The 26,227-nt window shown below is 35.4% G+C and overlaps 2 protein-coding genes across 2 annotated transcripts; both read left to right on the top strand.

Moving 5' to 3' along the window:
• Nucleotides 1–5,223: 5,223 nt before the first annotated feature.
• LOC110699868 (glutathione S-transferase T3-like) lies at nt 5,224–6,184 on the top strand. The gene is made up of 2 exons (XM_021877379.1): nt 5,224–5,817; nt 5,939–6,184. Exons 1-2 carry the CDS (start codon nt 5,224–5,226, stop codon nt 6,182–6,184), a joined length of 840 nt encoding a protein of 279 aa, XP_021733071.1.
• A 912-nt stretch (nt 6,185–7,096) lies between these two features.
• Nucleotides 7,097–16,126, top strand: LOC110699867 (putative nuclease HARBI1). The gene is made up of 2 exons (XM_021877378.1): nt 7,097–8,011; nt 16,058–16,126. The coding sequence occupies exons 1-2, from the start codon at nt 7,097–7,099 to the stop codon at nt 16,124–16,126; spliced, it is 984 nt and encodes a 327-aa protein (XP_021733070.1).
• Nucleotides 16,127–26,227: the final 10,101 nt, after the last annotated feature.

Raw genomic sequence — 26,227 nt, 5'->3', positions numbered from 1 at the left:
CTTCCCTCGATCAAACTAAATTTATAAACACTTAACAAACCCTAATACGAGTATAGAGGCAATTCAAGGGTCGAACCCAAAGGAACGGTAATGTTCAAGCACTTTCAATTATGCGCCTAAGCTAGGTCGAAGACGAAGGTAAGAGAGAATTCTAAAAACTAACAAAACAAGTAACCAAGGAAATAAAACACTAGGAACGGGGATTAACGAGTAATCATGTCAATTGCAACAACTTGGGAAGAGCATGCCAATGATAGGTTGTGAGGACTAATGATAAGAGAAATCAATAGGAATCAAAGAGCTATCTCCTAATTTTTAAGCTAGGGTTCACTATGAATAACAAACTAAGACAATCACAATCAAAACCAATTGATAATTGCAATTCCTAAATCAATTGTTTATGTCATTAGCAATTACAATGCAATCTAGCATAATTCTCAAGGCCTAATTGAATTACACACATGCAAACTTTCACTAATCACTTTAATCTCAACAATTAATCAACACAATTCCCAAATTAATCACAATTAATCAATTATACATGTTTCACCCAATTCCTAGCTAAACAACTATTCAAGAATCATCATCTATCAACTAACAACTATGGAAATCAAGAATCAACAAAATACCAAGAACAATTACACTAATCAAGCATCAAACATCAGAATTAAACCAAACAAACATGAAATTAAACAAAGCAATAAGGTGAGATAGAGTTAAGAATGCTCATTGATAATAGAGAAGATCTTGAACATAATTGTCATTGTATCTTCAATCTCTCAATCACCATTGAAATCCTTCACTTTCTCTCTCTAAAACTACTCCTAATCTAGCCTAATCTAGAGAGAGAAGCTCTCAACCTAAGAGAGAGAACTATTCTAAGACTAAGAATTATGTGAATGAATGATAATAAAAACCCCCTAAAACAATATATAAACAAAAGGAGAAAAGAAACTTAAAATCGTAAAAGACCCAGAAGTCCGCGCCCTTAGATAAATCGGCCGCGCCCGCGGACACCCCAATAGCCGCGCTCGCGGCCAAAGCCCGCGCTCGCGGGGAGCCCATGGCCAGCCCACGGAGGGTTACTGCCCAAAATGGCAGAAATGGGTTACGGCAGATTTGCAGGGTCAGGTTTGGAAGGATGTAATTCACTATATAGGAATCTTATAAAGGTGTGCGACCTATCATTGGAAATCTCTTCAAGTCTAGTTTCCAAACCAACTTGAATCACCTCAATCCGATCTGTAGAACTCGTGATATGACCAAAACAATGCACAAAAGTCCTTTTTGATACTTTGTAAGCCTTGATTTTCCTTTGTTTCTTGGATTGGCTTGACTTGCGTGCTTGGCTTCCCTAACTTGGCTCCGTTAAATTCCTTGAATGCACTTGAGCTCCCTTCTTGATGATTAAATCCCGGGAAGCTCGATACACCTACAAAACAAGTCAAACAAACGGAGAAGCGAGGGAAATAGCCGAGAAATGAATAAAATAATAAGAAAACCATTAAAAGCACGCATTTCTCTAAATTAACACACAAACACACAAATCAAGCATTATTCCCTAAAAAAACGACATAAACAACTAAAAACGAGCATAGAAATATAAAGAAAACATAGCCTAAAGGTGCCATAAATGGCACGGATCAGCAAGACAAATAACTGCGCGCATCATCCGCGCGCGACTTATTCACTTGCGCGTGACTGCCGCGCGTAACTTTTCCAGTTGCGCACGACACCTGCTGCGGCAGAATGCTCTTAACCCTAAACCTAGTCATTCCCTATAAATAGGACCCTAATCCGAGGCTTAAACACACAGAAAATAACCTAAAACGCTGGCAGAATACTTGTGAAATTGTGCTTCCTAACCCTCTTGTCCTAAACACTCACCCCTTTGATACTTTGTTACTACGGTGAAGGTTCCCAACAAGAAGGAATCCATAAGTGTTCTAAATGGAGATCTAGCAAAGAGAAGTGGTAAATTCCCGAGCACTTAGTTAAATCACGTTTATTTTCTTGCTTAAAAGAACCTTAATTAATTAATTAGTGTTGTTTGATCACCTTTAAAATAATTAATTAATCAATTACATATAGCATCTTTCGTTAAATAAAGATTAGAATTGAATATAATATTTTTTGGTTGATCACTTTAGCCAAGACGAATATTTTTTATTTCTTGCTCTTTTCAAGAATTTAATTAAATAAGAATAACGATCTTACGATGTAATTCCTACGGGAATTGATGTGTGTAAATAAAATCAACTAACATAGTTTTAGGTATCACGTTGCATATATTGTTTGGTGATGAAATTATGCAAAAGGAAGAGCTAGTAGAGGCCGCACGAGGGCTAGGATCGCGATTCCCCTCTAAAGGGAACGTTATCTTAGTACCCTCGCTCCCGAACTCATTTCTGGTTTATGTAGACCAATTTGGGCATGGGTAAACTTATGATTCATGCTAAATATCCTTTGAACTCTACTTGGGAAAAAGGCATGAACGAGGTTTATGGGTTTTCCTAAAACTCATTGGCGACTCCTACTTGTTCCTTACAAAAAAGCGTGTATGATAGAATAATTTCTAATTCAAGGTCCCCAAACAGTCATGAATTCAAATCCTAATACACCCTAACAAGTGTAAAGTCCTAGGATTTTAAATGGCCATGGGCGTTTAAGGAGAGTACCCCTTAGACGGGATCACCTTCCTTATAGTACCCTCCACTCGACTCAGGACAAAAATGAAAGAAAATTTTGTTTTTGCATTTTTGGTTGCTTATGTCTGCACACACACACCATACACACACACACACACAACCATAAGTCATACACATTTCATGTCAAGTCAAGCTTGGTCAAGTTAGTTGGTCAAGACAATCATAGTCTATACGAGTCCCTTGGCAAATTTTATTTTGCAGGTCTAAGTTATAGCCCACGTCCGGGGGCAAGCGGACCATCTACAGCCCACGTCCGGGTATAAGCGGACCATTTACAGCCCACGTTCGGGGAAAAGCGAACCAACTACAGCCCACGTTCGGGGATAAGCAAACCAACTACAGCCCACGTTTGGGGACATTCGAACCACCATCATTTCATGGCGCAAGGTTCCCGATACACAGAGACTTGCAATCTCATCATCTCTCGACTTTCCTCAAGCATAGAAAGTATTATCCAGTGGATTTCTTCAAGCATGAAAACCTGCCAAAATCATATGTCAACTTTCCCCAAGCATGGAAAGTATTATTCGGTTGATTTCTTCAAGCATAGAAAACCGCCAAATTCATATGTCGACTTTCCTCAAACCTGGAAAGTATCATCCAGTAGATTTCTTCAAGCATAGAAAGCTACCAAACTTGTCAGTCGGCTTTCCTTAGGCATGGAATGCCTTTCAACAAACGTTATCCGATGGATTCCTTCAAGCATAGGAAGCTACCAAACTCATTTGTCACCTATACACTGGTGTCAGATACGTATTTTATCTTTTCACTCTTTTATCTGTAGAACTAACATTTTTCTACAGGTATCGGTGTATAAAGAGTGATTTAGGATCGTAGAACGCCTTAAATCATTCTCCATCCCTATCAAATAATTTTACTATCGTTTTCAAAACTGATGTTTCTACAAACTCAGTCAAAGTGGGGGCTTCTGTAGACACCTAAAAACGTCTCCCCAAAACCAAACCCGATAATGAACAACCTTTCACCGCCATTATTGGCCGGGTTGAGTATTTAATCTTGGAGCACTTTAATCCATATTTCCATTTCATAAAATCAACCAAAATCCTATCCCATTTCCCCAAATCCTATCCCATTTCCCCAAACCATAACTTATTTTCCTCTTTTCGTGCCTTTAAACCCAAAATAATTCATTTCGTGTCCTATAAAATCATTTGTTTCGTGTCCTTTTTATAAAAACGTTTAGTCCAGTTTATTTTGGTCCATTATCTGGGTTCAATTATTGAAGATTTGGATGAAGGTTTGAAAGATCTTTCCAACGATATATTATAAGCCCAAATCCGAGTTTTAACGAATAAGTTATGTCCAAAATACTAAACTGAGCCCAAACCAAACCTAAGAGCACTACCGGCAGTGAGTGAAAAAGCCCTCACGAGTAAAAGTTAAGGTGTAAAAAAAAAACCGATCACCACATCAATGAGAGGAAATCCTCTCATGGCTGAGGACAATTAAATTCGCTCAAAGGATGAGGAGAAATAAGGAGGAATAGTAATCATGTGGGACCCGCAAATTCCCCACGCAAGCTTATTTCATTTGCTGAGAAAGGATGCAAAACGCATCATACAATTAGCTAACTCAGCAAAACGACGCCGTACAATTAGCAAACTCAGCCAAAAAAAATTAAATGGCTGGCAACTGACGCGCGTCAGGCCAGCCAATGGGGGAGCGACACGTGGTTGTGGCAGTTTATCCAACCAATCAGAAAATTCCCCTTTTTGCAACGGTAATATATTTTCAATGCTAAATAATACCATTTTAAATATATATAAAAAAAAAAAAAAAAATTCACCAATGGCCATAAAATTTTTTACTTTTTGATATATTTTGATATACTTTCAAAAACCCAAAAAATCTCTTATATTCACTAATTTCCCAAACCTCAATTCTTTTACTTCTTATTATTATTAATTACGGTTTTGTTAAAAAAAATTTACTGTTATAATAATTATACTTATAATAATAATAATAATAATAATTATTATTATTATTATTATTATTATTATTATTATTATTATTATTATTATTACTACTATTATTATTATTATTATTATTATTATTATTATTATTATTATTATTATTATTATTATTATTATTATTATTATTATTATTATTATTGCTGTTATTATTATTGTTGTTGCTATTATTATTATTATTGTTGTTGTTGTTGTTGATGTTTCCATTTTCCGAAAATATAATTTAGTTATTGTTTTTTTAGTAATTGTTGAATTTCTTACTAGTTATTGTTTAAAGCTTTATTACTTTACTACTTTATCAACTTATGGATCCTAACAACCCTGATTTTACGAATCATTTCTCTGATTTGGGTGATGATTTTGTCACTAATCCTCGTTTCCAGCTTTTCCTATAAAGGCTTGGAAACACTTCTTTGCAAAATTCACCACATCAAACACCTCATCAAACTCCTTTCGAAAACACTACCTATGAACCACATTCACCTCTTGTTTATCAAGGGACCAATTCTCAATTTGATGATGAAATGGAAGAACCTGTTCCAGACACTCCTCAATACTCTCCACATCCTCCAAGAGGGTCTGTGAATCAAAACCAACCATCTCCAAAAGCAAGTCGAATGTGGTATGTTGCACAGGATGGAGCTCTAATTGGTTTGTATCTTCAATTCAGTGAAGATGCAATTGTTGGTACAAACCAAAAAGCAGCTGCGCTCTGGCAAAAAATATCTGCGGCATATGATCAAGCGCACTCTGAGAAACCCCACATCCTACCGCCAAGACCTTTGAGGAGTTTGGAAAGCCGTTGGAGAAGGATGACAACTGATTTAATACAATGGAGTAGTTGCTATGACGAAGCTGGAAGGGCAACTGGCAGTGGTTACAACGAAGCAGACCGAATTCATAATGCGAGTAAGTTATTCTATATTTCCTCTAAGCCTACTCCACATAATTTTAATTGTCACCATGGTTGGGAAATGGTTAAAAATGACCCGAAGTGGAGGACAAAACTGAGATGGGCGTTGTCAAGAGAGGAAAGATTAGCTTGCGGTGATGCTGTCGAAGACGACAGTAGTGGAAGTGAAAAGCGGTGTAGAACTGAAGATGAAGATGTTGTTCCCGTTACCGGTTTCATTTATGGGGGGTCTTCCTCGACCTGATGGCGTTAAAAAGGCAAAGTCCAGGTGTTATAAGGGAAAAGGAGTGGCTTTTGATGTCTGTAACATTACTGAGCAAATGCAGCAGAATAATGCAAGTAGGGAAATTGAGGCACAAATGCGATTGAAGAAGTTGGATTTCGACATGGAAAGGGAAAGAAGGAAGCAAAAACAAGTAGAGCTTCACCAAAAACAAGTCGAAATTCAAGAGAGAAGGCTGAACTATGAAATGCTGCAAGATCTAATGGCAAAGGGACCGGACCTAACTCCCGATGAAGAGGCTTACAAGGAAGAATTACGTGCACTACTCTATGGTAGAAGGAGCATGTAATAATAATCAGCTTAATGTGTTTGCTACTGTTTTATTTAATTAATGTTCAATGTAGTCCTTTTTATTTTAATTAAGGTTAAGATGTACTCCTTTTTATTTACAGTAATGTGAAATGATGTTTGTTTTTATATAACATTAATTATGCAGTAAATTATTTACTTTATTAAATTTGTTTTGAATAATAATCACATGTACTGGTTAATGACAAATATACATCCCAATAAAATCTTCACAACTTTATGTTGAAGAGTCATATCAACTGAACACAAGTAATGATATAATGACATAGATCATTGAAGAGTCAAATCAACTGTCAAAGTGTCATATATCACATGCATCAATATTTCAATTGCAATTCAGAGTGCAATGACACATCAATTTCATTGCAGAGATTGCATTGAAGTGTCATGTGGACTTTATATACATGCATGACACATCAATTTCATTACAGATATTGCAATGATACATGGATTTCAATTCAGAGTTACTAACATGAAAAATCAGAGCAACTCACATGCATTGATAGTCACTTGGACTATATATACATGCATGTGTTATTCTAAACGGACAGAATCCCAAACAAACAACCTATTAAACCATAGCCAAAACATGTCTTTCATTTCCTCCACCTCAAGCTCTAGTTCTTCTGATTTCTCAAATAACGTTGAATTTGATCGGTTAGTTGATGATTATGCTTCTAACCACCTACCATATATTTTAATTCCCCAAGTCTCACCACAAGAATTCCAGCTTCATAATGATATAGCAAATGTCCCGGAGCCTAAAAGGGATAGGGAAAGAGAAAAAGGGAATGTGCAACTATATAATGATTATTTTGCGAGTAATGCAGTGTATAACGACAACCAATTCCGCCGTAGATTTCGTATGTAAAGATCTTTGTTCTGTCGCATTATGAATAAGGTGGTTGAAGGGGATCAATTCTTCCAACAACGTCGGAATGCAGCTGGAAAGCTTGGTTTATCACCGTTGCAGAAATGCACCGCTGCAATAAGAATGTTAGCGTATGGCGTAGCCCCTGATGTCATGGATAAATATCTTCGTATAGGTCAAACAACCTCAAGGAATGCATTGCAACATTTCTGTCAGGGGGTTATTACTCATTTTGAAAGTGAATATCTACGTAAACCTACAGATGAAGATCTAAGGAGAATCCTTCACCAAAATGAATTGCGTGGGTTTCCAGGCATGGTTGGTAGTATAGACTGCATGCATTGGGAGTGGAAGAATTGTCCTACGGCTTGGAAAGCACAATATGCTAGTCGTAGCAAAACTACAACCCCCATTCTTGAAGCCGTTGCTGATCAAGATTTATGGATTTGGCATGCGTTCTTTGGAATGCCTGGCTCATGTAATGATCTTAATGTCCTTTACCGTTCACCGGTGTTTGATGATGTTTTACAAGGTCGTGCACCACCAATAAATTTTTGGGTTAACGGACATCAATATGAGTTGGCCTACTACTTGGCAGATGGGATTTACCCGAGATGGCCAACTTTTATACAAGGTATAACACATCCTCAAGTTCAAAAAGACAAGTTGTTTGCTGATCAACAAGCAGCAGTTCGAAAAGACGTTGAACGGGCTTTCGGAGTTTTACAAGCCAGGTTTGCTATACTCCGACAACCAGCACTTGCATACGACGAAGATATTCTTTGTGACATTATCAAAGCCTGTATAATAATGCACAACATGATCGTCGAGGATGAACGACACAACTACACCCGTGCAGATGTTTTGAGACGATACTACGAAGAAGATGGACCACAACGTACAGCAGCGCGGCCGGGACCGAGCACAAGTGCCACGGTGAATAACAACGAGCCATTTGAATTCAACGTCGGGCGGCCACCCAACATTGATTTCAACGCATACTTTCAAAGGAGGATTGCCCTTCGTGATAGACAAATTCATTCGTCTCTCAAACAAGATTTAGTAGAGCACATATGGCAGAACTTTCGTCATAACACGACCGAATAAGCAAATTTGTAGTTTGTAAACGTATCGTTTTTAGGTTTTAATACTCGTGTTCGTGTATTGCTTTAGGTCAATCCCCTTTTTTAAGTTCGTAACCGTACTTTTTTTAATATCCGATGTATTTGTATTGCCGTTTATGTGTTCATTTAAAAAATGCGCTTCTAATTAATCGTTTAAGTTACAAAAAACATCTTTCATATAATCTATAATTGCTGTTGTTTGCTTTAGTTTTTATATTCTAATTAAAACGTAAAATAAAAAATAACATTGTAAATGGTATATTCAGAAATTTTAACCGTAATTAATTGAATAAAAAGACATTTCAAAAAAAAATTAATTTTTTTTTAATAGTTATTAAATAATAATCAAAACGTAATTATAAAAATTAAATATTACATATTTTAAATTGTATTGGAAAGTTACATATGTAGTATAAACATTATTAGATAAAAAGAGAAACAAAATGGTGATGTGTATTATGGTGGGGTATAGTAAATAGGGGAGGATAAAGTGATGAGGAGTTTTTTTTTTTGAGCATTGGTGTAGTTAAAAAAACCTCTCATGAGAGGAATTGGATGGGAAGAGTGAGAAAGTGGGTAGAGAGAGATTGAGGGGTTCGTTTTCTCCTCACTGCTGATAGTGGTCTAAGCCCACCTCACCTATGACCCAATTATCATGTGGAGTGTCAAAATTATTTAATCCCATTCCTAAACCAATCAGGATTAATTGGAAGCTTCTATAAGCTTCTAAAATATCTGAATTATCCTTTTTAAAAGATAAGATTAAAGAGTTTGAAATTGAATAAAACTTTTCTTTTTGAAAGTCCTATTTCTATTCAAATTAAAAGACGTTCAAAGATATAAAAATATTATTTTCCTGCCTCACAGATTTTTAGATAGCTCTTGAAATTATATTTCCAATGATATATTATAATATCAATTCCGAGCTATGACGGAAAAGATATGAATAAAATGTCAAACTCTATCCAAAACAGACACCGTCTAACTATTTCGTCTATATCTTTTGTTCTATAAACTATTTTAATCTGATTCTAATTGGGTTAGAAATTATACTTCAAGAGCTTTCCAAGGATATCATATTTATCTTATTCCGTTTTCTGGATCAAAAGATATGATAAAAACAAAAACCGCTAAAACTGTTGTCTATCGCAAGAGTATATATTATTCCAAATCGAATTCTTATCTTATCTTGTTTTTTCGACCCTTATTTTTTCTCTATAAATAGAGATCATATATCCCCTTTTTCAATCATCTACAAGATTGATCATAAAATAATTATCTTCTCCCTCTTTAGCCTAAACACTAGCCTTCCTATTCTTCCATAATTCTTCCCTTAAGTACTCCAAGGAGTTCATACTTAACCCTAAGTTCTATACTTAAACCAAGGCGTGAAAGGTAAAATTAAATGAGGGTTTGGACCAAAACAAATCTACTTTTTATTTAATTTAATTGTTTCAATTTGATTTATATTTGAATTGAAGTTACTAATAGTTTATTCATGATGTAGCAATTCAAGGAAACGCGGAAAGTGAGTAATTAATCACTTAATTACTCTTATTTTATTCTTGTTGCTAGTATCATGATTAGGTTTATAATTTATATTTGATTTGACCAACAATTTATTGTTAAATTGCCTCCAATATAAATGCTTATTTTATTATATTTATTTATCACCATATTGCATGTTAAAGGGAATATGTTATTGAAAAACACGCCTAATAAGATAATTTGGACGACCGGTTTGGGTTCCTTTTAAATCTTATTATCAAATATTTTTGAATTATATGTTGCATTAATATTCAACCAATTTTGCTTAATAATATTTTGGAGCAAATTGAATATTTTTTTTTTATGCCTTTGAGATCGCAGGAATACTTTTTACTATAAGAATCGAGTAGAGGCCAATACGGGCGAATGTGACTCCATGACTCACTTCGTACCATCATCCCCAATCCTCCTTTTGTGGTTCTGAACCAAATGGAGTTAATAATCTCATGGATTATGAATAGGGTGTAACCTTCATGGGTCAATCGTTGTTGCCTATCGTTGTCCCTTTATCGTGGTTGCCTTTTATGATCCTTGAACGGTTTACAAGTTACTTAAAAACTTGTTAGAGGCTCCCTACTTTCCTTGTCCCTAATCGTATACGTCAATTCTCACTTCTTAAGTGTGTCAAGCATATTCAAGCATGCTTTAACGTAGGCGCACTTTGAGTGACGCCTACAATCATTATCACCCTCAACACACACATTGGATAGAGATTTTTCATGAACAAGCATTAAGGATGACAACTGGCTTTCTAGCTCTTTACCTCTCTTTCTTCCCTCCTCAAGATGCTCCACACTCTTTTTCATCACCTCTAATTGACCTCTCATAGAATTAAGAATCATCTCCTTTCTAGGCCCAAGCTCATTATCAAGATCAATGCACCTAATTTGAGACTCAAATATAAGAACAAGAGATTCAAAAGATGTAGAAGGTTTAGGCTCAACAAGAATAGAAGAAGTACAACCAAGATTGGAAGAATCAACATTAAGGTCATGAGCATATAAATCACATTGGGGAGTGGGGGTGCAATCAAACACATGAGATTCATCATCAAGGGAATGAAGCACATCACAAGAAAGCATGGTAAAAAATAAAGAATATTGAAACACCATTAGCATGAATTTAAGCATGCACTTCATCATCATGAACAAAAGGGGAAATAGAGTTGAAATCATGTGTTCTCGGTTCACTTAAGGGATCATGTGGCAAATCATGGGAATTCATGCTAATATTAGAAGAACCAAGACATTGCATATTAATATTAGACTTATGATTACCCCTATCATAAACATTCCTAGCAAACCAAACATAAAAATCCCAAGCATCATCAATTGACAATTCTCTAAATTAACCATTATGCATGCATTCAACTTCATCCCTAGTTTGTTCATTTAAACCAAAATAACAAATCTCACAAGCTTCCAAAATATTACAACAATTAAAGTCTAAAGATCCCTCAAGTCTATTGAAATATTCACAAAAAGGCTCATTGTCATATTAAGGAAATGATAGACATGCCATTTTTATACAAAGCAAAAAAAAAAAAATCAAATCAAAGAAAAGTATATACAAAGACCTAGACTCAAGCAATCAAAAACACTCAAACATATACACCCTTCCCCGGCAACGGTGCCATTTTGACGAGGGGTAAAACTAGGTCGTTGAAACTAATCCTCCCTCCATCAAACTAAATTTGTAAACACTTAACAAACCTATGTAAAAGTATAGAGGCAAGTCAACGGTCGAACCCAAAGGAACGGTAATGTTCAAGCGCTCTAAATTATGCGCCTAAGCTAGGTCAAAGACAAAGATAAAGAGAGAACACTAACCAACTAGCAAATAAAGATACCAAACAAATAAAGCACTAGGGACGGGAATCAACAAGTAATCATGATAATTGTAGCGACTTAGAAATACATGGAAGTCAATGGTTGTGAAGACTAATGGCAAGCTCAATCAAAAGAGTCAACAAGTTATCTCCTAGAGGTTAAACTAGCGCCAACTACGAGAGATTCTAACTAGGTGCATCACTAATCAAGCTCAATCGACAATTGCAATTCTTAAATCAATGGTCCGTATCATTAGAAACTACAATGCAATCTAGCATAATTCTCAATTCCTAATCGAATTACACACACGAAAACTTCCATTAATCACTTTAATAATCAATCATACAAGTTTCACCCTATCCCTAGCTAAACAACTACTCAAACATCATCATCTAGTCACAAACATCTACAGAAATTAAAAATCATCAAAATATAGAGAACAATTACACTAATCAACAATCAAACATCAAAATCAAACCAAACATATATGAAATTAAAAAAATCAATAAAATGAGATAGAGTTAAGAATGCTCATTGATAATAGAGAATATCTCCAACAAAATTGTCACCATTAAATCTTTAATCTCTCAATCACCATTGAAATTCCTCGCTTTCTCTCTCTAAAATCTACTCCTAAACTAACCCTAAAACTAAAGAGAGAAGCTCTCAACTAAGCTAAAATTATGATCAAAATCTAAATGAAACTTGTTCTAAAACTTGTTATTAAATAGGGCGCAAAAACAAAAACCGAGCAAGCAAATACCAAGGAAGGCGCGCCCGTGCTGCAGGGGTGGTGCGCCAGCACTGCAGGGATGGCACGCCCGCGCTGCAAGGGTGGCACGCGGGCGCCCGAGCTTTGTGCGCCCGCGTCTTTCTAGGTTTATTCGATCTTTTCACGGCTTCATGCGTTCGCTAAGGTCTCAAGATTAAGATGATGATGAACACTAAGAGAGGCAGTCCCAAAAGCACTTGATTGTGGGTTCAACACCCCATCTTCATGAGAGCACGGCTTGAGAGCGCAAGAGCTAGAACTTGGAGATTCCACTTCCTTGCATCTTGAGTTTTCCAATGGCCATGAGCTTCCTCTAAAAGCATCTCCCACCTTAGTAATTCACCAATATCAAGACTCAAACCTCGTACAATACATACAACCACGAAAATAGAGCAAATAAAGGAGAAAAGAGTAGAAAAACAAACAAAATGCATAAAAGCTACAAAATAAGAGAGGAAAAGTAAAACCAAGACCAAATGCATAAAACTAAGCACTTATTAAGCATGAAATCCATGAAAAGAAGGTAAAAACAACCTAAATGCTCACCAAATGGGCGCCATTTATGACACCCATCATAATCATCTAAGGATTTTACTTTAAATGAACTGTTTTCGAAGAAGGTAGAAGAGAAAGAAACGAAAGTTGGATTGAAAATGGTCATCAAATTTTAGGAATATTAATCAACCCTAACATACTCCTTAAAATGATCAAATATACTATGTTATTTGTTGATCACTTAGATTTCAATAGAGATCTATGTCATTTTTTTCAATTATGATTCTCATATTGTTCATCTTTAAAGGATAATATTTTACTATTTGCTAATTAAAAAGAATGATGGCCTCCGAATGTAAAATCCATGAAATATTTAAATCATTTTCTCGGTTTTATCATTCATTATCTTTTCTCTTTTTTTTTTGAGAATTATTATTTTTTTTGTATCTTTTTTTTTTTTTTTTTTTGTGCGTGGAAAACATCCCATGTAAGGTTCTCGGCATTTTCTTTTTAAATCATAGAAAAGGTAAATAAATTATACTCTTAAATTAAGGTTTATCAATTACAACTAAAACATGATGAACACGAAAATAGGCACGTTTAAGAATAAAAATATTGATGACGTCCTATTAAGGGATGCGAACTTCTAATGACGAACCTCATAAGATGTAATGTCATTAGTTTGATTATGAAGTAAGTAAACGAAACATCATAATAAAAAAATAGTATCGCACACAAATTTTCGTCTTGCCCTAAGGTGGAAAAAACATCTTCAAGAGTAGCATCTACCAAAAAAAAAAATTTTAACGAAAACGCAAAAAGAACGATAAAAAACATATTTTTTGATTTTTCAAAAAAAAAAAAAAAAAAAAAGACGATCATAGTAAAAGTTAGACAACGTTGTTAGCCAAAGAGTCAAAGTCACTGTTGAACAGTGGGCGCGCGCAAGACATAGTGGGCGCGCGCAAGACACAGTGTTGCGCAGAGGTGCCGCGCGCAACTTCTGAAATTACGCTAGGAGGACGTGCGCAACTTTGACAGTTGCGCGTGCCACCTGGTAGGTTCGACAATTTTTTTTTATTTTTTTATTTTTTTGCGAAAACGCAAAAAGAACGATAAAAAAACTGTTTTTTTTTTTTTTTGTCGAACCATAATTTTTGCGAATTTTTTTATTTTTTTATATCTCTAAGTAACAAGTTGGAATTAGTTAGATTAGACACGAACCACATATTCATGTAATCACATAAGCACATAAAAGGAACCGTCAAAGCACACAATGTCATTCTAAGGTCAAGGCTTGGGTGTCCAAATGTACCATATCTTAAGGGACGATGCACGAATCAATCACTCAACGTGTTGAACCACGACATAGCCCTCCCAACATTTTGTTGACGATATGGGTGGGATGATTGTTATTGATTTTAGGATAGAAACCTAGTGTTGGCAACCCTTAGTCAATGAGCCAATCCCCAATGGTTAAACTGTGCTATGATTATGCATGATGCAATGTTGCTTGTTTGATTTTTACCTTTGTGAAAAAGGAAGATATTATGTGTTCGATTCTTGCTCTCTAACTAGATATTATCCAAGTTAGTTCTCGTTACAATCCATAGGCAACCTAGTGTTGGAAACCTTGAACCATAACTACGAACAAATGAGTTTTAGGAAAACTCATAAACCTCATTCATGCCTTTCTCCCATGTGGAGTTCATGGGATAATTAGCATGAATCGTAAGTTTACCCATTCCCAACATGGTCTATATAAACCAGAAATGCGTTCGAGAGCGAGGGTACTAAAAAATGTTCCTTTTAAGGAGGAATCGTTATTCTAGCCCTAGTGCGGCCTCTACTAGCTCTTCCTTTTTAACAATTTCATCACCAAACAATATATGCAACGCGACACCTAAAACTAAGTTAGTTGATTTTATTTACACGCATTAATCATGTAAGAATTACATTCCAACGTCGTTATTCTTTATTTAATCAATATTCGTGAAAGAACAATAAATAAACAATATTCGTCTTGTCTTAAGTGATAAAACAACAATTAATTATTCAAATTCTAGTCTTGACTAACGAAAGAGTACTATGTGAATTAATTAATTACAAGTTTCTATAAAGTGATCAAACAATACTATTTATTCAATTAAAGTTATTGAAACGATAAAGGAGATGTGATTTATCTAAGTTCTCAAGATACTAACCGTTCTTCTTTTATGTTAAATCTATGTTTAATGTGTTTATGGGCTTTTTTTCTTCTTCGTACCTCCAAGGACTTCAATGGATTAAATTAGGGTTGGAAAGTATTTGGGAAGAGAGAAGAAACAGTAGTATGATAGTAAGAGAAGTTGAGAGATTAGGGTTCTGAGAATACTAGGGTTTTTTTTTCTGAATTTTCGGTCCCCTTAATGCTTAACGAAGACCCCTATTTATAGGCATAAGGATCTGGGTTTAGGGTTTTAGAGTCGCGCCATCAGATGGCGCGCGAATCTGATTGAGTTGCGCTGGTTTGCGATTTGCCTTAAACGAAAACGCGTTTTAAAACTTCCATAACTTTTGGTTGCGGAGTTGGATTAAGGCGTGTGAGATATCATTGGAAATATCTGAATATCTACTTTCCAATGCCATTGAATTAGGTTACAATATGATATGGATCAAAAGTTATGACAATTAGAGTGCAAGGGTGTTGGTTTTAGGCCCCGGTCTAGTGTTTTGATCATAACTTCTTTGTTTTTGCTCGAAATTGGGCTTATAATATACCGTTAGAAAGCTATTTGAAAGGGCTATCCATCTGTATAGGCCTTGCATGGGAATTTGGGGTTTTGTTTATTTTTTTGCCTCGGTTTTTCAGCAATGTAGGTTCCATTGGATCCAATCATTGCATTTAACGCATTTTGGTCTGTTATTAATCAAGTTTAAACATGTATGAACATGTTTTACGCCTAATTATTAATCGAAAAAGGTCTAAGAGAAATTTGTCTCAATATGGGTTTTAAATTACTTCATAATTCTTTTCATAGTCCATAAACATTTCAACGTTTATCTAACATGAAGAACGGATTTTGTAACATCATCGCTCTTCCTTTCAGGACAAGAGGCCAAAAGTATTCGTCTACACATCTCTTCTGTTGGTGTAAGAATTGATTTTGCAGCATGTTATTCTCTACCTTGATGTTATTTTCCGGCATTTATTATAACTTTTTATGGTTTTCAGGTTGTTATTGAGATCCAGTATCAGCCTTGGGCTGGGATGACTGATCTTCCTGAAGCCTTAGAGCTTTAGGCGTCCCGTACTGTTTTCTTTGGTATTGCATGCTTTGTTTGGTATCTTCGGGAGCACGTTGTTCGTCAGCACAACGCTGACCGCTTTGTGGTGCTTTGCCTCCACCTGAGTCGATGTTGGACTCACGTTTTCTTAGGGCGTTGATGAACAAGGGGGAGCGTCACTAGTAGAAAAAATGCTATTTGTAACAATGCCACCGTTACAACTAGTGAAAATTATTTGTAACTGGCCAATGTTAGTTACAAATAATGTACTATTTGTAACTGGCTTAACCTAACGCCATTACAAATAGGCTATTTTCCAAGTTAAAAAGCATACTATTTGTAACTGGCGTTAAGTTATGCCAGTTACAAATAAAGTATTATTTGTAACTTGCATAGCCTAACGCCAGTTACGAATAGTGTTTTTATTATTTTTTTTAAAAAGTGGTAGCAATAGCAGATTCATCTACTACCACCACCCGTACACTACATTTATATATTTTTTCTAATGTAAAGACCATTAATTGTTAATAACTATCAATCTCACCAATATAGGACCAACTTTAAGCGACATCTCGTAAATTATATTGAATTGATGTACTTGTAAATTACAAATTCTCACAATTCACACTAAATAATACTCTATAACTAATAAAAAGCTAGTTAGTTAATTGATACAATGGTCAACCTTCAAATTTTGACGATTTTGTCGATTTTGTCTCTGTCTGCTTCACAAATTTGACTGTTCTGTATGGGAGAGCAACAGTTCACACTGAGCACTTGATATTACGATAGAATTCTGCATGGGAAAGAAATATATACATAAACAAAATCTAAAATTAAAAAAAGGGTTATTTCAGACAGTCACCAAGTGAACTCTACCAACATGGTCAATGCATCAATTGAGGGTATATAAAAGAAAATAAGCATCAAGACTGAGGGAGACTACCCAGGTAACATCAGACATCGACATACACTTAGGAAAGTCATTCTTTGCAAAATTATTTAATTAACTGGATGAATCTATGTGCCTAAACTAGCTCAAAACTCTTAAGTGAACTCCAACCTGAACATTGTATGTAATAAAAAAAAATATCTTTATAGCGTTCGATTAACAAGGACTGTCCCCTTAACAACATGACCTTTGTAAAATAAACAAAACTGCATCAACAGAGGCTGGAACAAAGAAGATACCAAATTCAAGTTATATGAATAATAGCATGGTTTATAAAAATATTTTCTCGTGTAAGATTATAAAAGGCAGGTGTAACAATTCAGCAAATTGTGAAGAAAGCCCATTGAGCTCGAAACTATGGACATCATTTATCTGGAGAGATAGAATGAGAGAATAAGAATGTTATACATATCAGGGAAGAATACAGGACTAGCTCCTGAAAAATTGCAAATATTATAGCAATAAATTGCATATGAACACCGCCCTCCCCCAAATAAAAAAGGACAGGCTAAACCATTCAAAACCATGCCAATACCATTCAAATTGTATATAGCAGCATTTTACAAAATGTCAAGGCATATAACAAAGTAACAACACATAACATGAAAATCACCATGCTTCTTGAGAGTTTCTATGATCTTAGAAAATTTCAAAGAGACAAGATAAACTAATAAAATTATGGCCAACAACCAACACCCTATGATTCAAGCATCAAAGAAAAGAATAAGAGTAAGCTCTCCATAGAGTTTTTCTTAGGTTCTTGTAATTTTAAAAAAAGCCTCATGACTTATAGATCGTCCTTCTATCATGATAAGTTGATGACAGTTATATCGGATTTGAAACAAAAACAAGCATAAAGCTAACATGTCAGACTAAGCTTAAACACAACACCTGATCTGTACATTTTATGCAGTTGTTTTTACGTAGAAAACCCGACCCGAACCCGACACGAAAAAAGCGGGTTAGGGTTAAGATTTTTGACCCGAAAATTTAAATGGATCGACACGAACTCGAACCCGAAATTAAATGGTTTAGGTCAAGGTTAAACATCTCAACCCGAAAATGACCCACTTAACCCGAAATAAATTTCAGCTCAAAATCAGGTCGGGTCAACCCGTACCCGACCTGATAACCCGAACTAGTTTAAGTAATAAAAAAAAACGTAAATAGCTTATAAGCCCAGCCCAAATTCACAAAGAGGCTTCCTTATATAAATTTAAAACCCTAAAATAATCTCATTTCCCCTCACTTCTCCAGCCGTTTTTCTCCTCACTTCTCTCTCTTTAATTTTTTCTCTCCTCAAAAACTCATTGTTGAATTCGATATAGGTAGTTCTGTTAAACCAACTTTACCATTGTCAACTCCTTCACGGCTTGACTCCTTCATTCCTCTACGAGACGCGTTCCTCAATTCCCCTCCTCCATCAAACAAGGTATCTTGCTTCTATAATATTTACTGTTTTTTTTCGTGTTTTTACATGTTATTTTCGAATTCTTCTGTTGTTAATTTTATATTTACCTGCTATCGTTTATTTTGGTTTGTTACATGCTAATTTTCGAGTGTTATTACTTATTTTTGATGTTAAATGTTGTTCTTTATGTTATTATACAGTTGTTTTTGCTAATTTTTATTGTTTATGTTTATGTTATGGTGATTCTTGGTAAAATTTGTTGTTTATTTTTGTTTTTCATGAGCATGCGTGTTTTAATTTAGATCTTAATAGTTAGACCTAGACAAGCTAGTCATATTTAGATCATATGCATATTTTAATTATGTTAGTGTTGTTTTTCTTTATAGGTTTGGCAGCAAGAAGTAGCCACCATGTTCGATTGGAAATGTTCTGGGATCAATTTTGAAGCTTGAGGTGGTGAACAAGGAACACAAGTCCCAACATCGCCCGATGTTAATCCAAATGAAAATCTTATTGCATCTTCTATTATTTTTGAGAACTGTAATTTGTGTTATATAAACTTTTATCTTTTTTGAAACTTGGTTTGTAATTAGTGAATTACACTTTTTATTGGTTTATAATCGTTAATTAGTATTGTTACTTTGTTAGACTATGCTAGTTAATTTTGGTTTGAATTAAAACGTAAAAAAAGTTATTCAAGTCAATTTTGGGTTAACCCGAACCTGAATATATCAGGTTTGGGTCGGGTCAATTTCAGGACAAAGAAACCTGATTTTAACCCAAATAAAAAATCAGGTCAAATAAGGTCAATTTCGGGTTGACCCGAACTTGAAAATATCAGGTTCAGGTTGGGGTTTTCAACCCGAAAAGTTAAATGAATCAGGTTCTGGTTGGGGGGTAGCTGACCCGAAATTAGGTGACCCGAACACGAACCCGACCCGACCTGATCCGTTTTCCAGCCCTAAATAAAACCACTAAACACCCATTAAATTAAATTAAAAAAAAGGCGAAAATAAACCCTAGAATTTCATGTTTTTATTTCTTGAATAATCGATTAGATCAGAATTAATTAAAATATAAATATAATAGGAGGAGATCGAAAACGTACCTTGTTGATAACTTCCATGATTGAAATTTGGAGGAGCTTCAGAGCAGTTTTGGAGGAGCAGAGCAGTTTTAGAGGAAATGAAAAAGGATTGTTGTGAAAGAATGGGGTAATTAATTAATAAGGTAGGTTGTATGCCGTCAGAGGAAAAGTATCCTAATTTATAAAAATAAAAAAAATCGTGAGTAGCATTAGTAACTGGCCTTAGTAAAACCCATTACATTTAATTAAGTCAATAAATTTTGACTTGTTATTTGTAACTGACATTTTTAATGCCCCATACTAATAATTGGTCAGCCTATCTTTGACCTTATATTTGTAACTGGCTTTGGTTATGCCAGTTACTAATGCTATTTTATTTGTAACCCGCATTAGCTATGTCAGTTACTAATACCCTTGTAGTAACTAACATAATTTATGTCAGTTACTAATGGGGCGTTACAAATAGCATTTTTTCTACTAGTGCGCTACACATTTCCTTATCAGGAGCTTGTGCGTATAAAGGACGATTATGTACAGGACTTGTTCCTTCATTGGCTCCTCCGCCCCATCTTCTCGAGGTATGATTTCCTTTGAGAATTTTGTCGCTAGTCACTTTTTAAACCGTCGAATAATCTGATTATTTAATCATGTTTCCAGACGAATGCTCGTCGTAGGGGGGAGGTTCAGGTCCCACCTCAATCTAGTTCTATGCTTTGCTAATTAAAATTTAAGATCTCTTTGGCTAAAGAAGGTTTACTGGGCAATGCCATTATCCCTTTCCGTTACCTGGGGCCGATTGGTATTACTAAGGATCATATTGCTGATGCGCCAGAGAGTTTTAGACAGGCACAGGAGTCTCCGCCTGATGTGTTAGAGCCGCTAAACTTTTTGACACGTTATTCATCCATTTTTACACCACTTGTTACTAATTTTTCTTTGTTCTCAACCTACACACTCAGACATGATGGGATTTATGAAGTTGGTTAACGCTTTGAAGTATTACATCATCAAGCTTCAACGTGGTGCGAGTTGTCAGGGCAGTTCTTGCGATGTTCTCGAGGTATATTCACCTGTTTTCTTATATTTACCATTTGTTCTATCTTGCACTATTGACATCTTTTATTTTGTGTCTTTCAGGAGCACGGAGGTCTCGCTCGCGCTCGAGGCATAGAGACTCGGACGAGGGGGAGCCTAGTTACCGCAGACGATCTCCTAAGGTTTGTCGGCATTTTCAGTCTCAGCAGCAGCCTCGGCCTTCTCAGCCGTTTCAGGAGGCTTAGTGGCAGTAGCCTCAGTGGCAGCAGCCTCAGTCTTCTCAGCCATTCTAGCACTTTAAGGGTCAGTGGTAGCGACCTTCATCTTCCCAGCCTTCACAGCCTGAGTTTAGGCTAGTAATTACTCCCGCGGACAAGGGTTTATACTCAGTTCCATTGTCTGGGCGCTGCCTCAACTGGTACAGGGATTATTTTCAGTTCCATTGTCTGGGAGGATGCCTCCACCGATTCTTCCTACATCTTGGAGCCAACCTACGCCGTTTTCCAGCTGGACAGGTCCTGCTTTTTTTTGTCTTCTACTAGAGCTATAGGGACTAGTAGGGATACTACTCCTCGTACCCGGATGATGGAGGGACTCTTTGATCCGCTGTTCCCGTATTCGCAGGCTCGAGATGACACTGATCCTAACTCTTCTAGTTCTAAGATTTTTTAACCGAGGGTTTTTATTATATACTTTGATTGATGACACTTGATATTATTTATGCATCATGACTCATTTGTATATTTTATTCACAGTTTATGCATTTATTAGTGTGTATTAGTGTGTGCTTGAGACTCATTGTGTGTGATTGTGTATTTATTAATGACACAAAAAAAAAAAATCGTAAGTGGAGGGTACCGACTTTCCTCAAAAGAAAAAGAAAATGAAAAATGGGTCAAATTTTGCAATTTTCCTAAAAAGAAAAAGAAATAAAAATGAAAATGGGACAAGTTTTACAACTTCCCCAAAATAAAAATAAAAGTAAAAAAAAAATAATAATAAAGACAAAATAAAAAAATAAAAAATAAAATAAATGGAGAATTTTATTAGGAATGAAACTCTCGAAAAACAAGATTAGAAGATAAACGGTGAAGGAAAAACAATAAAAATCCGGATAAAAATCGGTAAAGGATAAAAATATGAAAACGCATGGGCATCGCGACACGGCAGTATATAACGTGTCACGGCAAAACATGTCGTGTCGCGGCACAAACGTGACACGGTTGGATTTCTCGTGTCACGGTGCGCGTATTCTTCAGCGGTGTAGTTTTCACGGTTGGATCTCCTATGCCTACTTGCCTTGGAGAAACTTTGTGTGGCCTTGACAAAGAAAAAGCTGACCGGAAAGCCATCAGGAAGGGCTCTCTAGTACTGTTGTAGGTAAAAATGTGTCCTGATCAGCCCCCGTGACAATTAGCAGACACCGTGTCGTGGTATATGGCTATCGTGACACAATGCATTCTGTCGTGTCACGGTGCTTTTCTTCTTCTTCTTCTTCTTCTTCTTCTTCTTCTTCTTCTTCTTCTTCTTCTTTTTTTCTTTTTTTTCGCAGATTTGGTTGATGGAGCGTTTAGAACTTTTTGAAGCGCCCGACAATATTGAAAAATATGGTCCCAATGATCTGGTCCGTAGGAAGAAGAATTACACTGCAAACATGTCATAATTATTGGAAGGTGTTCTTTGCAAAGAGAGAATTTTTCATTCGGTGGGTGGTGCCTTGGTGGAGGCTTACTAGGATGGTTAGCACGAATGATACTCTGTATTGTCGCATTCCTAGTATTTCAAAGTTGAATTTTTTTTGTCCTTCCCGATTGATTCGACAATATGGACTTGAACAAGTAGTTACACGCTATAACGATAGTCCTAGTGAAGTATCGTTATATGTAAGTAATGTTCACAAGTACGAGACTTATTGGATTGGAAGGCCTTTGTGGACCGTTTCTGGGAGTAACCAAGCTCCTCCACCCTTATCTAGTGCATACAAGGCATGGTTGAATCCTTGAAGTGGAAGGGATCGAGTCGGATCATGGAACTTTCATGGGAAAGGATAACTTATTTTCCTCTTTTCATGTCCTTTAAAATTATTCATTTCGTGTCCTTTTAATAAAAACGTTTTGTCTAGTTTATTTGGTCCATAATCTGCTTCCAATGATGAATAGTTGGATGGGGCTTGAAAAGAGCATTCCAACGATATATTATAAGCCCAAATCCGAGTTACAACGAATAAGTTATGGCCAAAATACTAAACCGAGTCGAAACCGAACCTAAGCCCACCTTTCCTACGACCCAATGATCATGTGGAGGGTCCAAAGGATTTAATCCAATCCAATTCCTAAGCCAATTAGGATTAATTAAAAGCTTTTATAAGTTTCTAAAAGATCTTAATTATCTTTTTAAAAAGATAAGATTAAAGAGTTTAAAATTGAATAAAACTCCTTTTTTTGAAAGTCCTATTTCTATTCGAATTGAAAGATGTTCAAAGATAGTAAGTTATTATTTTCGTTCCTCACAGTTTTTATCCAAATCTTATATGGTTAGATTTCCTTAAAATTATCTTTCCAATGATACATTATAATATCAATTTCGAGATATAACGGAAAAGATATGAACGAAATATCAAACTCTATCAAAAACTGACACCGTCCCACTATTTTGTCCATATCTTTTTTTCTACAAAATATTTTAATATGATTCTAATTGGGTTAGAAAGTAGACTTCAAGATCTGTTCAACAATATCATATTTATCTTATTCCAATTTCTGTATCAAAAGATATGATAAAAACAAAAACCGCAAAAACTGCTGTCTATCAAGTTTTACTCCGATTTAATTCGGATCTTATCTTTTCTTAATTCTTCGACCCTTCTTTTTTCTTATAAATAGAGGTCATATCTCCCCTTTTTCAATCATTAACAAGCTTGATAAAAAAATAATTCTCTTTTCCCTCTTTAGCCTAAATACTAGCCTTCCTATTCTCTCAAAAGACTTCCCTTAAGCACTCCAAGGAGTTCATACTTAACTCGAGGTTCCATCCTTAAACCAAGGTGTGAAAGGTATAATTAACTGAGGGTTTGGACCAAATCAACTCTAATTTTTATTTAATTTAATTTTTTCAATTTGATTTATATTTTTATTGAAGTTACTAACAGTTTATTCATGATGTAGCAATTCAAGGAAACGTGGAAAGTGAGTAATTCATCACTTCATTACTCATATTTTAATTCTTGTTGCTAGTTTCATGATTAGGTTTATTATAATTTGATTTTAGTTATGATATTATTGTTAAATTTCTTCCAATATTAATGCTTATTTTATTTTATATTTATTACGATCATCATACTGCATGTTAAAGGGAATATATAATTCCCGAATAAGATAATTTCGACAGCCGGCTTAGGATCCTTTTTGATCATGTTATTAAATCAAGTGACCACTAATATTTTAGAGGTATGTTTTGCATTGATATTCAACCAATTTAGCCTAATAATAGTTTAGAGCAAATTGAATCTTTGTTTGTATGCCTTTGAGATCGCAGGAATGTTTTTCACTATAAGAATCGAGTAGAGGCCAATACGGGCGAAGGTGACTCCATAACTCACTTCATACCATCATCCCCAATCCTCCTTTCTTGGTTCTGAACCATATGGAGTTAGTAATATCATGGATTATGAATGGGGTGTAACCTTCACGAGTCCATTGTTGTTGCCTATCGTTGTCCCTTAATCGTGGTTGCCTTTATGATTCGTGAACGGTTTACAAGTTCCTTAAAAACTTGTTGGCGGCTCCCTACTTTCCTTGTTCCTGTTAGTTGTCCCTAATTGTATATGTCAATTCCCACTTCCTATGAGTTCCAAGCATACTCACACGTGCTTTAACGTAGGCACACTTCGAACGATGCCTATGAGGATTCTTGGTTATTTATTGATTTGAGTGATCGGTATTTAATTGAGATGAGTGGATGAGACTTGAAAGATTCTTGAACTGTATTCATGAAACTTAATTGGCATTGTCACATATGCATATGCAATTTTCGGTCACCTATTTTGCCACAATAGTACGTGTTCTACGTATGTGGCTAGCCCGGGGGATTTAAGCTCTATCAACCCGAAAACGCTCATAGCAATAAAGGTTCATCCGAGTTTTATATGCACCCTAACCATGGAGTCGAGTTTGGTTTCATCACGAACTCACAGAGCCGCCCGTTGGCATACACCCTCAAAGGAGGCTGCCTTGCTAACGCGTCCAAACTCTTAATTATGGTACCCTTTGACACCCAAATAAGCTTGACCATAGTCGAACATAGAACTTGACTTTAGGTTGCGAAATTCATTGCATTATGCGTGACAATGTGCTTATATGTACATTTTTTTTATTGACTTTTTATTTTTTGTTTTAGTTTTTCTCTTGTCATATCCTTTTTTTTTAATTTAAGTCGAGTCATAGTCTTTTTTTTTATATTTATTTATTTATAAGCCAACCCGGATTTTTATTCTTGTATCCTACACAAGAGTCAACTTGTTTTGGTCATAGCTGGAGTTCTAGAAAGAGTTATGTGTTGTTCCAACTATAAATCTGTAGCCCCGAGTTTTGTCTTTCATTTAGAGTTAGTTTCGTCCCAATTAGAGTCACAAATCAATAGTTTTAACCAATATACTATAGCCTGTCCAGTTTAGGTTTCTTTTTAGCGTTACCTTTTTTATTTTATTTTTAAAAAAAAAATAAAAATTTGTGTTAAGCTAGTCTTAGGCAAGTCCTTTAATCCGTGTCAATTCATATAACATAGGATTATAGATTTTTATTTTATTACTTTTTTTTGTACCCATGAGTCCTAACTCTTTTAGAATTATAGTCATCTTCCTAGTTTCTTGTGATCAATTTTTTGTGCTAACCTTATAATTAACATGTGTGCTTTGTCTTTGATTGTGGTTGATGTTATAACTAAAGATTGTCAATGGATCGTTTTCACGTGTTAAATAGCATAAACATTAAAATTGGACAAAAATTAATCAAGTTAGTTTGTCTTTTAGTTTTCGTTACTATTTGGTCATTGGATTCTTTGTTTTTCACAACGTCCTCATGTCTAGCCATGCGATCATAACAAGAGTCTTAATTAAATCACCTAATCACACATGTTGAGTCATTGCACACACTTTGTATTCGACTAATGCACTATATTGTTTATGATCGTATACTAGGACCATGAATGCGTCGTTTTCCGTCGTAATAGGAATGAGTGGAGTATTTCCCATCGGTTTTCAAAAAAATTTCATACACTCTTCATTTCCAATATAAATACTAAGTCAATGCATTAAGTGAGCCCATTTTGTTCCATAGTACGTAAGTTCAAGAATCACTAGGCAAGAGTTGGAAGAATAAGGGGAATGTCTTTCCTTCCTTCTTTTCTTCCAATCAAAGCATCAACAATAACAAACTTCTTGTCCCTCTCGGCGGTAACAAGTAATTCATAAGAAACCACGAAGATGAAGCATATGAAAAGTTTCCATACAAGATTTCATGCTTTTTTTCTTTTGTTTCAACCCTTTTCCCCTAATAAGTCTGGCATAGGTTCTCCTTATCCTTATGTCTATATGTCATGTTCCATCAATGAGCATTTATTTCCTTTGCATTCGATC

This window comes from Chenopodium quinoa, unplaced genomic scaffold (assembly GCF_001683475.1).
Source record: "Chenopodium quinoa cultivar QQ74 unplaced genomic scaffold, ASM168347v1, whole genome shotgun sequence".
NCBI classification, from domain to species: Eukaryota; Viridiplantae; Streptophyta; class Magnoliopsida; order Caryophyllales; family Amaranthaceae; genus Chenopodium; species Chenopodium quinoa.
The sequence above is the reverse complement of the archived record's forward strand: the minus strand, read 5'-3'. Positions and strand labels throughout refer to the sequence as shown.